Raw genomic sequence first — 14,015 nt, forward strand, 5'->3', positions numbered from 1 at the left:
TCCTTTCTGAGGAGGGAGACTGCTTACAGTTTTGGCTGACTTGGTTCCACCTACAGAAGAATAAAAATAGTGTCCAGTTAAATACAAATTAAACATTAGAAATTTATGAACTGTTCAGAAGAAGAAAATATGGTCTAACAGGGAAGAATGTTCCATTCCTTTTGACTTCAGTGAATGGTTCTGCACATGTGGGCAACATCTCTGCATCTTTATTTCTTTATAATTAAAATGGGCTTAAAATTATTCAGACCTGATTAAAGGATTACGGCAATTTACAGATGAAGAAGAATGTGAGGAGAAAGCTATAATATCTTTGGTTCTCAGATGAAGTAATAATGAAGCGATGTAGTAAGTTGAACATGTAGTATCATGAGAAGTATTTAATAAACAAACATAGAGACAAAACATGCTTCCTCTGTAATGGAAAATACTTTTTATGAGCTGTTCACAGTCATCTTTGCAGATTTAAATCCAAAATTAATTTCTAGATGGTTGCAGAATTAACCAAGAAATTAATTTGTCTTTTGATACACAGCTGCAATAGCAAGTTTAGTATGAAGCTAGCACGAAGCCTAGCTAATTCTCCATCAGTTCCAGGTGCTATAGATGTTGCCCAAATAGATGTTTGGCACAGCCTCAGTGTGAGCAGTGGCTCTGGGGAGACAGAGTCTGGAAGATGCCTGTTCAAGTTCCCCAAAGGTTATTAGTAGGTCAGAGTGGTTTGGTGGCCTGTGTATGAATGAGGTGGCAGCTTAGCTGAGCTCCTAATAGGCACATTAGAAGAAAGAATAGTGAGAGGCCTCTTTCCTGGCATGGTACCAGACAGAAGGGAGGTACCAGCTGTGATGGTGAGGTGGAGAACTAGCCTTGCTGCTCATGCAGTGCAGCCAGAGGCGTTGCTTCTGAGGCCAGTCAGGCCAGCCTCACTTGAGGAGACCTGCTGTGCTTCCACTTCGGGGGGCAGAGGCAGGATTCCTTGTGTTCCGTAAACCACTGTCTGCGTTTCCAGGCACTGTGCATTCGCTCACGGGGATAATAAAGAACACACTGCTGTCAGCTGAGCTGTCTGGAGGCACGTTAAAAGAAGGGCCTTGATAGACCCCTACTGTGTTTTTGCATCCTATACCATTCCCAAGTGCAGACCCACAAGGTAGTATTTCAGGATGTAATCACTTATTTTACACACGCACAGTCCAAACCTACAGTAAAGCACTTTGCTTCTGAAGCAGTCTGTGGGGTTATGAGAGGAATCACTCTACCCATTTCTATGGCACAGGCACTCCTGAAGCAGAACATGGTTATTTCCTACTGTGCAGACACATGCACAGCAGTTTAGGACAGAAGGTGCCTAAGAATACCTCTGCCAAGTCCTTGCTCAGCCCACACAGCACATACTATGCGACGTACTACCAAAGCCATATGTTAATAGCTCGATGTGTTGCGGTGGTGAGGGATAAAACAGAAGGAACAGGTTGGCTCAAAACCACTGTCCAAGTATTTAAATTGTTCCCCAGCAGGAGCATTCATGCAACACTGCAGTATTCCCTCAAGGGAACGTGTTAACCCCATGCAAGGCGGACAGGTTCCATTTTGTAGTGCTAAGTGAATTGTCCATAGGATGGTTCTCTAATGAGGCTGAATTTGAGGGTTTTAGTCCGCTGTTGTACCTAGACCTGAATTTCTGTCCATCCTGAAATAGCTCCAGGCTGAGACCTTTCTTGAATAATCTGCTATAAAAACCTGATTTTCTTCAAAGAACGAGTGGAAAGGTGGAGTTCTCTGCTTGCTGGCCACAGTTGCCTTGAGGTAGTCAGGTTGTTTGTAGCTACTGTTAGCAGGTAAAGTGTGCATGGAGCCATCCTGCCAGAATTAAAGCTGCTTTGGCTCCAGTTGTATAGGGTCTTCTTTTCTACACACAGGAACATGGACAAGTCAAAAAGCTGTCCAGACTTCCCAGAAGTCAAGCATTTCATGTATGTCTAAGATACATACCTCTTCTGTAAAGTAAAGCATATAGAGAATCCCAGAGCAGACAGTTTCACAGCTACCAGTGACCTGGTTTGCCTCATCCCTGGAGTCAGTATAAATCTCAAAGCAGTGTGATGTGCTTTGTGGGACTTTGTGTTTCCTTCTGTATTCTCTGGAGCTTCTGCCACACGCTCTTCAACCTATGTGAGGAGAATTCATGGAGGTGGGAGGGTGGAGTGGTCTTGCACAGTGACAGCTCCCAAATGCTCAGCCACCTGCTTCTCCTGCAGACGGGGAGCTTAGAGGAAGCCTGATCTTCTGGGACTGTTTCTCCCATACCATGACGAATCTTTTCAGTAGTGCTGAGGAAGGAGAAATGAGTTCTGCTTTTCTCTCTGCCATCAGCTGTGGGAGGTGGAATCACTCCGTGGCAAGGAAGGGGTTGCCTTTGTTTTAGCTGCGCAAGTCTGGCCAGCTCCAGAGCCAGCCTGAGCCACCTGGAAAGGTGAGGTGGCACAGCTGCTGTGCTGTGAGGATGTCCCACCATGCTCAGTGTCCATCACCAGATGTATTGGGTTGTACAAACTGGGCGTTTCCAAGCCGTTTTTGCTGTTCCTGCAAACTTTTAAAATGATGCAAGTGCTTACAACTTCACATCCCACACTGTAGATGAATTTCTGGTGAAGCAGCGACTGACTCAGTGTGTTTTGACGCAGCCTACCTGCCTGCAGACGTGAGCTCAACTGTAGAAGCAGAGTTGTGGGAAAGTCTCCTTGTTCTTACATGGATTTTCCTCTAATGTTTTCTTTTCTTCTCCCTAGCAGTGCGCAAAGGGTACAGGATCCAGACTGACAAGGACAGGGACTCCATGAAGGTGCTGTACTATGTCGAGAAAGAATTGGCTCAGTTTGACCCAGCTAGAAGGATGCGAGAACGATGTGAGAAACAAGCATGGTTTGATTTTTTTCCCCCCCACTGACCTAAGAAAGACTGCAAATTCATAGTTAGAAGCTCACTTGGTTTGCCTCAGCCTCAGCCCTTAGGATATGATGTTTAGGATATGTAATTGGGACAGATAAAGTCTAGATTTTAGGTATCTACAGGTATGTTCTGATTTTAAAGGTCTGGTGCTTGCCTAATCATTATTAATTAGAGCAAAGTGAGTGTTACTGAAAAGCTCATGAAACTTGTCCACTCATATAATTAAATTTTGGGATCATCAGTATCTGAAAAGCCAAGTCCCTACCCATACCTTCTACAACCTGTGGTGTGATAATAGCTGGGATATTGTTTTCACAATTTCTTAAGAGTGTGGTGTCTGTAAATTCCCAGCATGGCAAAATAGGAGAGGGATAATTTTATTGAAAGGATGTTTTGTGGGCTGCAGTGACCACTGTGTGGCTTGAAGGAAGCAGGAAGTTTGTCTGGAGTGGCTGTTGCCCTGCAGGAGGAGCAGGGTGGTGAATAGGGACGTGGTGCAAACTCAGAACTGAGCTTCTCTGTGGAACTCCTCATTGTCTTCCCATAGCCTCTGGTAAGCTTTATTTCCTTAAATAAAGGCTGAGGCTGCACTTAATGTGTGTCAGAACACAAACCCAAGTGGGGATCTTCCCACATTAGGAGGCAGAGGTACAGAGTGGGACAAGGTGTGTGGGGAGGGCCTGCAGTGCTGTTCCTTGTCCTGGGGCTGCTGTGTGCAGAGGACAGGGCAGGCTGGGGGCTCAGTTCCTCTGGGCAGCACAGAGCTAAGCCACGTTAGGTACTGCTAGAGGCTCACTTAAAACAGACATGTGGGATCCTGAAAATCATTGAAGGGAAGAGCTTTAAGGAATGGCACTACATCAAAGCTCTGTACAGATTAGGCATAACGAACAAATTATATATACTTCTAAAACAGTCATTGCTGAGCACACTGTCTTCTCCACCCACAAGATTTACTATAAAAAGACCTCTGCAGATTGGTATGTCAGGCCTACAGATGTCAGTGTGCTTGATGGGGTAGAGACTGACAGTGATTCAGACAGACTTTTACTTTTTTTCTTAATCTTTTTTTGAGGGGGTTGCTTTTGTTTTAGCTGGGCAAGTCAGGCCAAATCCAGAGCCAGCCTGTCTCACACCAGGAGAAGGGGAGGTGGCACAACTTCTGTGCTGTAGTGGTGTCCCACCAAGCTTGGTGCCCACCTGACAAGGGCGGGGAGCTCACATGTGTTACTGAGGGTAAGCTCTTCCTGAAGGCTGAACTCAGTTATCTGGAACGCAGGCATCTCATTCCATGTGTGATACCCTCAGAAGCCCCGCCTGGCGGCCGTCGGGTGATGCCTATCTCGTTTCTTTCCTCCATCCTCCCCTGCAGATAACAACACGGTGTCTGAGCTGAGCTCGCTGCACGAGGAGGACCTGAACTTCCGCCAGCCCTACCGGCAGGCGCGGAGGAAACCTCTGCCCCCCGCGGGGGACATGGACGGCGACACCGAGTACTGGGCAGGAGTTGTGGGCGGGGGCAGCACCTCCAGATCACAGGCTGTATCTGATTACAGGGATGAGCGGGACAGCTACTGGCACAGGTGAGGGACACCACGTTGTGGAGCAGCTCTATCTGGCAAAGAGAGCAGAAGGGACAGATGGACTGGTAGCTCTCCCCTATTTCCTTCTGCTCTTGTTCTCCTTAGCAGGGGAGAGGGGCTAGAGAGAAATAGGAAATCTGGATATGTCATTAGATGAGGTCAGAATGAAGCTGATTGCCACAAACCTGCTGAAGCCTACCCAGCTGGGTAAAGCTAGGTACAGCTTTAGTAGTCCCAGTGGGACGTAAAAGTGAGATCACTAGGGAACCAGGCCACCCTTCCCAAAGTGGGAAGGTGCAAATCTCTCTTGAAATTTGTACCTGATTCCTCCAGCACTTCCCAGTGGTGGTGTGCTTTATTAGGAGTCACACCCTGGTGCTTTGGTGCACCAAGCTTAAAGGACTCTGTGCTCCAGGAGATCTGTGCTCCAGGCCTAAAGGACTCTCACTCTGGTGCCTAGAAGAGAGATGGCACAACCTTCCCTCATGTACAAGCAGTCCAGTATTCCAAAAGCAGTGGCAGGGATTTCCTTCCTTCAGGAGTGGGCTATTGTACCAGCTCACTGTCTTTAAACCTGCTTCAAAACTGCCCTGCTGTGAGCTTCTATGGCTGGGTTCTTGGGTTTTTCCAGCAGGATATACACCTACAAGCTCTAGGATGAAGGAGAAGCAGGTGCAGCCCTGCATATTGGAGGACAGGGCAGGTGCAACTGGGGATAACCTCAGGTAACATTAGACATGCAGAACCTGAGCTATCTGTGCTAAGCTGCCTTTACAGACAGCAGAGAGAACCCGGGGTTTCAAGGATGTGATAAATCTTTTCCTACGATGAAAGACGATGAAAACAGTTCAGATGATTCACGCTCCCAGGAGGGCCTGTTTCCCTCCATTGTCTGTGCAGGCAGCTGAGGGGATGAGTGCAGCTGGATCCTGCCCTCTAACTCTACCTCCTCCCTCTTCCAGCCAGCAGAGATCCAAGTCAGAGATGCTGTCCCGTAAGAGTTTCTCCGTGGGAGTGCCGGCCGTGTCCATGGATGAGCTGGCGGCCTTTGCCGAGTCCTACAGCCAGCGGCCGCGGCGGGCGGACAGCCAGGACATGCGGCGCTTCGAGCGCTCCGAGTCGCACAGCGGGCGCGGCGGGGGGCTGCCCCACCAGGACAGCTCCATGGAGGAATACTACACCAAGCGCTGCAGGGGCAATCGGGAGCCGCTGACGGACTCGGATCGGGGCTGGTCCTACAGCCCGCCCCGCAGACGGGCCCACGAGGAGAAGCACCTTCCCAGGCTGGTGAGCCGGACGCCCGGAGGCAGCCAGAAATACGATCACTCCTACCTCAGCAGCGTCTTGGAGAGGAAATCCCGGAGCTATGACGAGAATGGTGACCACTGTGCAACCCCCTCGAAGCTGAGCTCGCAGCCCAGCCAGAGGGGAGGGAGCACATACTATGCCTGGTCACCACCCTCCACCTACAAAGCCGAGAAGTCGCAGCCGCCGCCGCCGTCATCGTCCCCTGAGCAGGACGAGGAGGAGGAGGACAGCCTGCCCCCCTACAGCGAGAGGGAGCTGAGCCGAGGCCCTTCCTACAGGGCTAGGGAACAGGCCTACCTCAATGCCTCTGACAAGAAGAGGAAAAAGGACCCCAAGAAAACAGTGAGGCCATGTCTGGTGGTCCTGGTCCAAATAGGCTGAGCGGAGAGCCACCAGGCAGGGGTTACTAACCAGAGTTGATGGGCCAAGGGGGTTTTCCAGGAGGGTGACACCTGGAGTCTGGGTGTCACTCCCTGTGGGAAGGGGGAAAGGAACTGTGGGTGTAGGAAGCCAGAAGGGGTGATAGCTCCTCCACAGGAGTCCATGATGGAGGGGAAAGCCAGATGTGCCTGGGACTGGGGAGGTAAGGGATGTCTTTGGCATATGTGGCCTGGTAAATCCAAGGTGGTGGGAGTTTATCTAGAGTTCAGGAGGATCATGGTAGGGAAGTTACCCAGGCCTTACAGGAATTATAGGGCTTTGCTTTGGCCTTAATCCTTGCTAAGGAAGGGTTGAGAGGCTCTTGTTCTTCTGGGTTGGTAGCAAGGGATGGCGTAAACAGACATCTTCCTGAATGGGGTGAGATCACAGACTCCTGTGGGTACATGGGCTTCTGTAGGGGCCATTCATGCCAAAGGCATTCCTCACCCAGGATACCAGCAAGTGCAAAACATCCTGCCACATGTGGTCCAAGCTAGTGAGGACTGATGAGTTCATCGTTGCTGGGGAAGGGGATCTTCCCCATCTACCCCAGCTGGGGAAGCCTTCGCCATGAGGGAGATTTTATCATTAGAGTAGCTTAGCTGTGGGAGAGAGGATTGGATTGTGAGTGGACAAAGCCGTTGCTGTTTAGTTGTCTCTGTCAAAGTTTTGTCTGTCCCTTTGTCTGTTCCAATGAGTGCTTTCCTGTTGACATTTAATCTTCTCTCTTTCCTCCCAGAATGATTTCCCAACAAGGATGTCCCTTGTGGTTTGAAGTTGTTGTGGACCTGTCATGTTGATGGGCTGGATATCAATCATGAGGTGACTGCAGTGGAGAAGATGCAGAGCAACGAGCAAGACAAGCCTCTGTGAACCTCTGCAGCCATCAGCCATGGACTGTTTCAATTGTTTGTTTCATCCAGGGGAGCTGAGGCTTTTGTAAGAGACAGACTGCCATGGACAGCACTCGATCTCAGCGGCTCTGAGAGTCTGCCAGGAAAATGAGGCCGGGGCTCTCTTTGGCACCGTGTTTTCCAGTGCCCTCCATTCTGCACTGGACGGCAGCCACGTCCCTCCTGCCCCTGCAGCCCTGAACTACAAGTGAGGCTGCCTTTGTGCCTCTTGCCCTGTCTCATGTGCAGAGGGAGGCCTGTGTACCTCTTGCTCTCTCTGTCTCCTCAGTTCTCCGTTTGGATCAAAATTGTCTCCATACTTAAAGCCTTTTCTGTATCACCCCCATGCTGGGAGGAGGCCTTGTTCTTACAGCTGCAGACTGCCTCCAGCTGATCAGGCCCTAAATCATGAAAGAAAATCTACATCCTTTCAGACACTGTAAGAAATGACTGATGAGATGTTACCTTGATAAGGGCTGAATGGGGAAAGAGACAATTATGAGCTGGTTTGTTCAATATATTTAGTTCTGTTCGTTGTGTGATGAGAGTTGCAGGTGAGATTGATGTATTGTTTCAAAAGTGGGTCAAAGTAGCTTTTATTGTGATGAGAGCATGATTTGTTTCCCCCCTGCTTCCAACTGTGTTTTGTTTTGATGCAGTTGCATTTCCTTGCAGCTGAACTGTGACCCTGTAGAGCTTCAAGCTGGAGTACCTACTCTGCTGTTTTAAAAGCAGTGCTCTAGCCTTCCTAGTGCTCTGCTTCCAGCACCACCAGACACCTCTGCTACTCCAGTGAGTGGCCTTTTTGTTTCAAGGAAGCAAAAAGGGGACAGCCTCAGCGAGAGGGCAGCTGCAGACCCTCATTCTGTGCCACTGGTATCACTCCTTTCTGGGAATTGTTTCTAGGCACTGAAGAGAGCCCGAACAGCAGTGGGAAAAGAATTAGCACTGTGGATGGATACAAGTTTTGAAAGTCACCTTTTCAGTTAAAACCATTCCATTCACTTTGGTTGGGATGTGGTATTAGTGGCTGTTGTCTCAGGAATAGCTTTATTTAGAAGTGAGTGCTTCACACCATTTGGAAGCCTGACATTCTGGTTTTCATAGGGTATTATGCAGTCATTTATTTAGCTGCTAAAATCATCATGTGAGGGAACATGATGGGAACATTTTAAGGTCCAGTATCTTGATCCCTATTACACCTAGAAACAACTTAGTGCCCTGTTGTGTTACGGACCTTATCAGCCTCTGAAATGACATCTTTGTTGCTCCTGTGGGAATTTGGGAAGCTGTCTGGCCTCAGATGCTCATACTGGCAGTACTGTTTGGAACACAAGGTATAGTAACATCACTGCAGTTCTCCATAAAAATGATAGATTAATTTCTGCATTACTCCTTTGCCAGATTGTTCACCCACCAGGAATGGTCAGGGGAGAGCAAAAAAAATCTCCATAGATTTGATGACAGTTTTCATGTGAGAAAGTGCATTGATGAAAGGATGACTTTCTTCTCCCACACTCCTCTAGTGATGACTGTAGTTTTGGAAAGCCCAGTCCTGGGTCTTCCTGGCCTGAGAGGGATTGGCCAGCAGGACCACACAGTTGTGGAATTGCAGAGTTTTTTGTGCAGGAGGTAGCCTTCAAAGATCATCTAGTTCCAACCCTCTGCCATGGGAAGGGACATCTTCCACATACCAGGTTGCTCAAAGCCCCATCCAACCGGACCTTGAACACTTCCGTGATGGGCCATCTGCAGCTTCTATGGGCAACCTGTTCCAGTGTCTCACCACGCTCACAGTAAAGAATTTCTTCCTTGTATCTAATCTAAAATGGCCCTCTTTTAGTTGAAAATCAGTGCAAAAAAGTAAAAAAGTCTGGTAAAAAGTCCCTCTCCAGCTTTCTTGTAGGACCCTTTAGGCACTGGAAGGCTGCTCTAAGGTCTCCACAGAGCATTCTCTTCTCCAGGCTGAACATCCTGTCTTCATAGAAGAGGTGTTCCAGCCCCTGTGACCATTTTTGTGTCCCTCTGGACCTGTTCTAACAGGTCCATGTCTTTGTGCTGGTGGCCCCAGAGTTGAACACAGCACTCTGTGTGGGGTCTTGGGAGAAGAGAGGAGAGGGAAATTCCACTCCTTGACCTGCTGGTCACTCACCCGATGCAGCCCAAGATATGGTTGGCTTTCTGGGCTGCAAGAGCACGTGGCTGGCTCATGTCCAACCTTTACCACTATAAAATCATAGAATCATAGAATGGTTTGGAAGGGACCTTAAAGATCATCTAGTTCCCCAAGTCCTTCTCAGGGTTCCCAGTCCATTCTTGCCCCAGTCTGTATCAGTACCAGGGGTTGCCCTGGCTCAGGTGTAGCACCTCACACTTGGCTGTGTTGAACTTCATGAGGTTCTCATGGGCCCACTCCTCAAGCCTGTCCCAGGGTCACTCTGGATGGCATCCCTCGCCTCCAGTGACTCCGTGGCATCACTCAGCTTGGTGTGACCCACAGACTGCTGAGAGGGCCTTCAGTCCCACTGTCTGTGCCATTTATGAGGATTGAACAGTGTCAGGCTTGGTGCAGGCCCACGAGGGACACCACTTGTTTCTGATGTCTGTTTGGACACTGAGCCATTGCCTGATGCTCTGGATGTGGCCATCCAGCCAATTCCGTGTCCATCCAGCCAATTCTGTGTCCATCAAGTCCATCCATCAAACCCATCTCTCTCCAATTTAGAAACTACAGTATTGTGTGGGACTGTGTCAAAGGCCTCACAGAAAGTCAAGGCAGATGACATCAGATGGATTTTCCTTATCCACAATGTCATCACTCTTCATAGAAGGTCTCCAAGTAAGCAGGCATGATTTGTCCTGGGTGAAGCCATGCCCCTGTCTTTAATCACTTCCCTGTCATCCATATACCCTGAGATAGCTTCCAGAGGAATCTTTCAGGGCACAGAGGTGAGGCTGATTGGTCAAGAGTTCCCAGGGTCCTGTTGTTTTATTCCTCTTTAAAAGAGGTGGGATGTTTCCCTTTCACCAGTCACTGGGAACCTGACTACCTGAGTACCATGACTTTACAAACAGGGAGAGCAACTTAGCAACTGCCTTTACCATCTACCTGTATTATGGCTGGAGAGATGAACATCTTAAGTATTTTCATCTTTTCTTATCATTAATGTGTGTTTTTAGGAAAATCACAGCACAGTTAGCAAGAGGTGGGCAGTTGGGTGCCATCTGAGGACTCTGGGGCCTTGAGAAGTCTATGGAGCTTCACTACATGCTGTTGTAAATCAAACATTTCATTCCTGACCTATGAGGATTCTAGCAAGTTGATGTTTTGTTAGTCTGAAAACCTTGGCAACCCATGTGCCATGAATTTCAAGGGAGCTTAGCCTGCTATCATTTCCATCAGACATCCAGCAGACCTAGGGAACAGTTGATACTGAAATTTGAAAGTGCATCTGACTATGCCACAAAGGGGCCAAACCAGTGATTTTACAGTCTTTGAATCTTTACTGTCTTTTAAATCATACTGAAAGCCTGAGCATTACAATCTTCTCATATCAGTTATGTTCTGTCCCTTATCTCAGTCACTGTAGTTTATTTGATCAAGCCCTCAGGAATGAGTTGTGTGTATTAAAAATACAAGTCTTCATTTATTTGAGTCAGGTTTTTTTGTTCAGTGCTGGTACTTTAGGGCATCTGCACACTGTGTGTAAGAAGTTGCCATTTGTGTATCTAGCTTATAAATAAGTAGTTGCAAGCTAATTCTTTTAAGAAAACTGTCTTGATTGTAGAAACAACTGTTTGTGAGAACTTGGAAATGTCTCTTGAATCCAAGTACCTGGAAGAGTATTGAAGATTTTATGACTAGGGATTCTATGGGTTTTATCAGGTGATAAAAGTTTCAGCTGCAGAAAAGAAAAAAAGGAGGCCTTAATTGCCTGTGATGCCTTTTCCTGGTCTTAAAATCAAGAGTCAAACACGGTTAGGAGGGAAAAAGGGGTTTTACTTTGGTATTTATTTTAAGGATCCTTAGGTGCACTACGTCCAGGTCGAATGCACTGAAATGCACACCGCAATGCACACCCCCAAAAGATCTGGTATAACATTATAGGTGTTACTAATTAGCATAGCTATCAAAAATTCCCAAATGAGAGGCCCGAATGAGTCCCCCTCCCCAAGGAAGCTTCCCCTGGATGGTTCTGTCCCAGTTTACAGAATGTGTTCTGGAGAGGACCTTGGGGTCTGGGGCACACTGATCCCTAACTACGAAGCTTCTAAAATGTTTAAAGTCTCTTAGCTGAACAAACAAGTCCAAGAATGTAGGCAAAAAGCACTAAGAATATAGAAGTTGTAAAAAGGTATAACAGGGGTATAAAAGAAAAGGCAAAAAATCATCATGGCATCACCTGAAGTCAGATCTGGGCAGCAGCAACCTTGCTCTAAAGTTTTAGATTTCGTATTTTGCTGTACAAATCTCCAGGAATTTTCAGCTACTGATCATGTCTGTCCTCAGGCCATCTTTATTTTTCCCATTAGAAATATGTCTGCAGCAGCAGCCAATGGACCAAATCAAGAAGCGAGGGGTGATGTAGAGTACCTGCACAGCTACACAACCCTAATGACCTGTGACTCCTGCAGCAGGGGAGCAGGGGGCCAGAGACTGACAGACAGCTTGAGAGGAGCCTCATGTTTCAAGAGAGGAGTAATGGTTTGTGTCTGTGCCATCTTTCAGAACACCTGCAGAATGCTGGCACTGGGAAATAATAATGAGCCTGGCTATTATGTGGTCTCAAATTATAAGTTTTCCGGTGATCAATTTTTATTGCTGGCATAAAATTAAAATCCTTTTCTTACTGGATATGGATGTCTGGGTCATGTCAAGGACATGGAGGGTTTTGTGGTCTTAAAATCATAGCATCACAATGGTGACTTGCTAAGAAAACAGATGATGAGAGAATCCTGTAAAAATTTAGAAGAGCCCCTAGAGCAAAAGCAGGATTGAGCATCAGCAGTAGATTTGGCTGTGCTGTCAACAAAAGTGATCTTGGCTACTAAAAAAAAGATTTTGACATAATGGACTAGGAAGATAAATACCAATGGTAATGACTTCTCATCAATCCCTTTATTCCTTTAAGGTGCATTGTAAAAGTTCCAGTGGGTGGCTTCAGTGTGAATATCTTCAGAACACTCAATTTCCACTGAAATGGAAAATTAACAAAATTAGCACTTTGAATACTTAAGAGAAACTCCCAGCATTTATCAGCTGAAACAGGCAGTCAGAATTACTCAGGTCTTTATGCTGGCATATGGTACAGGGGACTGGAGCTGTAACATCCCCACCTTCGTTGCTGGAGCTGGGTCAGGGGTGGCCATCAGCAGTGCACCCCAGAGCTGCATCTCGGAGAGATAAAGGACAGCCCCTGGGATAGATCCCTGAGAAGGAGCAATCACAAAATATTTCAGGAGTCAAGCCTTGCCACAAACTGTTCCAGGTATATAAATGCAGCACCATGGTGTTTTATCATGCCTGAGCTATTCTGAAAATAATTTTAATGATGTGGAGATTGTTGAGAAACTGCATGGAGCTGTCTTTTTGTCCAGGTAGCTTTCACACAAGATGTGGGTGATGATCCGTTCGCTGTGACTAGGTACAGGGTTTGGGACATGTGGAAATAAGAGCTAAAGGGGCTTTAGCCCATTTTTTTACTGGAGCAAAGTAGAATCCAGAAGCAAAGATGCCTTTGGCATCTGCCAGGTGCTGCAGATTTGCCCCTGTAATTCCAGAAATCTCTGTGGTGCAGCATCTCCAGGCTCTACTGGCTGTACATGGTTGCTACAACAGCTGTGATGTCGAAACCACCCTCATAGTCACCTGGGGCTCCTGAAGTCCCTTTCCCATTGCCTGGAAGATCAGAAAAAGTATCCATTGTATAATGTGAAGGAACAGCTATCATTTTGATGTGATCTCAGAAATGCCAGCTGGATTTACCAGCATTAGAAACAGCAAAAATCTAAATAATAAAGTTAGCTAATACTAAAGGAAGGAACCTGCCACGATTCCCATATGAATTCTCTTGTAACCTTTATAATTCTTTCTGGCATTCACCCCTGCCTGCACAGGGGCCTTTGCCAGGGGAGGAGGCCACCACCTCTTTTGCCTGTCATGTTTTGTCATGCTTGTAATGCCTCTCTGACCCCTGTGCTTTCCTTTGGCTATTTCCAGTCAGCCTTCAGTGTTGTGCCTAGGGGTTCCAGGCAGCTTGGATGTAGAACGGGTGGTGTTTTGTAAAAAAGGCATTTTTACCCCCATAAAAGCAAAAATTGCAGAATGCCCGCAACAAAAGCCCAAGCCCTCTAGATACTCTCTCAAGCCCAAGCAGGGGTGTTACTGGAAACATTTTAAAAATTAAAGCTGAACATGATTTCAAAACGAGTCGGTATTGTTTTCAACCCCAGGGCAGCCGCAGTCAGAGCTATGGAGTGCAAGCCGCAGGAGCAAATGCATTCAGGTTGCATTGTCCTTGGTGAGAGCAGTGGCAGAGAGCAGCAGCATTTAATGAGTCAGAAAGCAAACGGTGTTCCAAGGTGCTATTAATGACATGTGAGTTAGAAGTGTGAACTAGAAGTCGACAGGCTTGGCTTAAAAGCAAAATTCAGTCCAGGGAAACTTGAGCCCTGGCCCAGGGGTACAATCCTCTTGCTGTTTACAGATGAGCTGGGCTTTTTCCCTGCCTCTGTTGCTGCCTACCACAGCCATTTCCCAGCCATTACACAGTGAGTGAGTGGCTTTCTTTGCTGCTGCTATTTTACTTAGATTGTCCTCCCCTGTAATGAACTTTTTCAATATGAGGGGAGAAGGACGTAA

General features: G+C 47.3%; 1 protein-coding gene across 7 annotated transcripts in view; it reads left to right on the forward strand.

The window, feature by feature from the left end:
* Window positions 1-10,808, forward strand: part of ILDR2 (immunoglobulin like domain containing receptor 2) — a 39,470-nt gene extending 28,662 nt beyond the window's left edge. For 3 of the 7 annotated variants that reach the window (XM_032096307.1, XM_032096340.1, XM_032096332.1), the window contains 4 exons: window positions 2,790-2,906; window positions 4,322-4,532; window positions 5,495-6,236; window positions 7,000-10,808. In XM_032096307.1, coding sequence (XP_031952198.1) covers window positions 2,790-2,906; window positions 4,322-4,532; window positions 5,495-6,221 — 1,055 coding nt within the window. In that variant the 3' untranslated portion in view covers window positions 6,222-6,236; window positions 7,000-10,808. The remainder of the gene's footprint in view (window positions 1-2,789; window positions 2,907-4,321; window positions 4,533-5,494; window positions 6,237-6,999) is intronic. The other 4 variants (XM_032096324.1, XM_032096355.1, XM_032096316.1 and 1 more) reach the window with 2 other exon arrangements.
* Window positions 10,809-14,015: the final 3,207 nt, after the last annotated feature.

The sequence above is a fragment of the Corvus moneduloides genome, chromosome 2, assembly GCF_009650955.1.
Source record: "Corvus moneduloides isolate bCorMon1 chromosome 2, bCorMon1.pri, whole genome shotgun sequence".
NCBI lineage: Eukaryota > Metazoa > Chordata > Aves > Passeriformes > Corvidae > Corvus > Corvus moneduloides.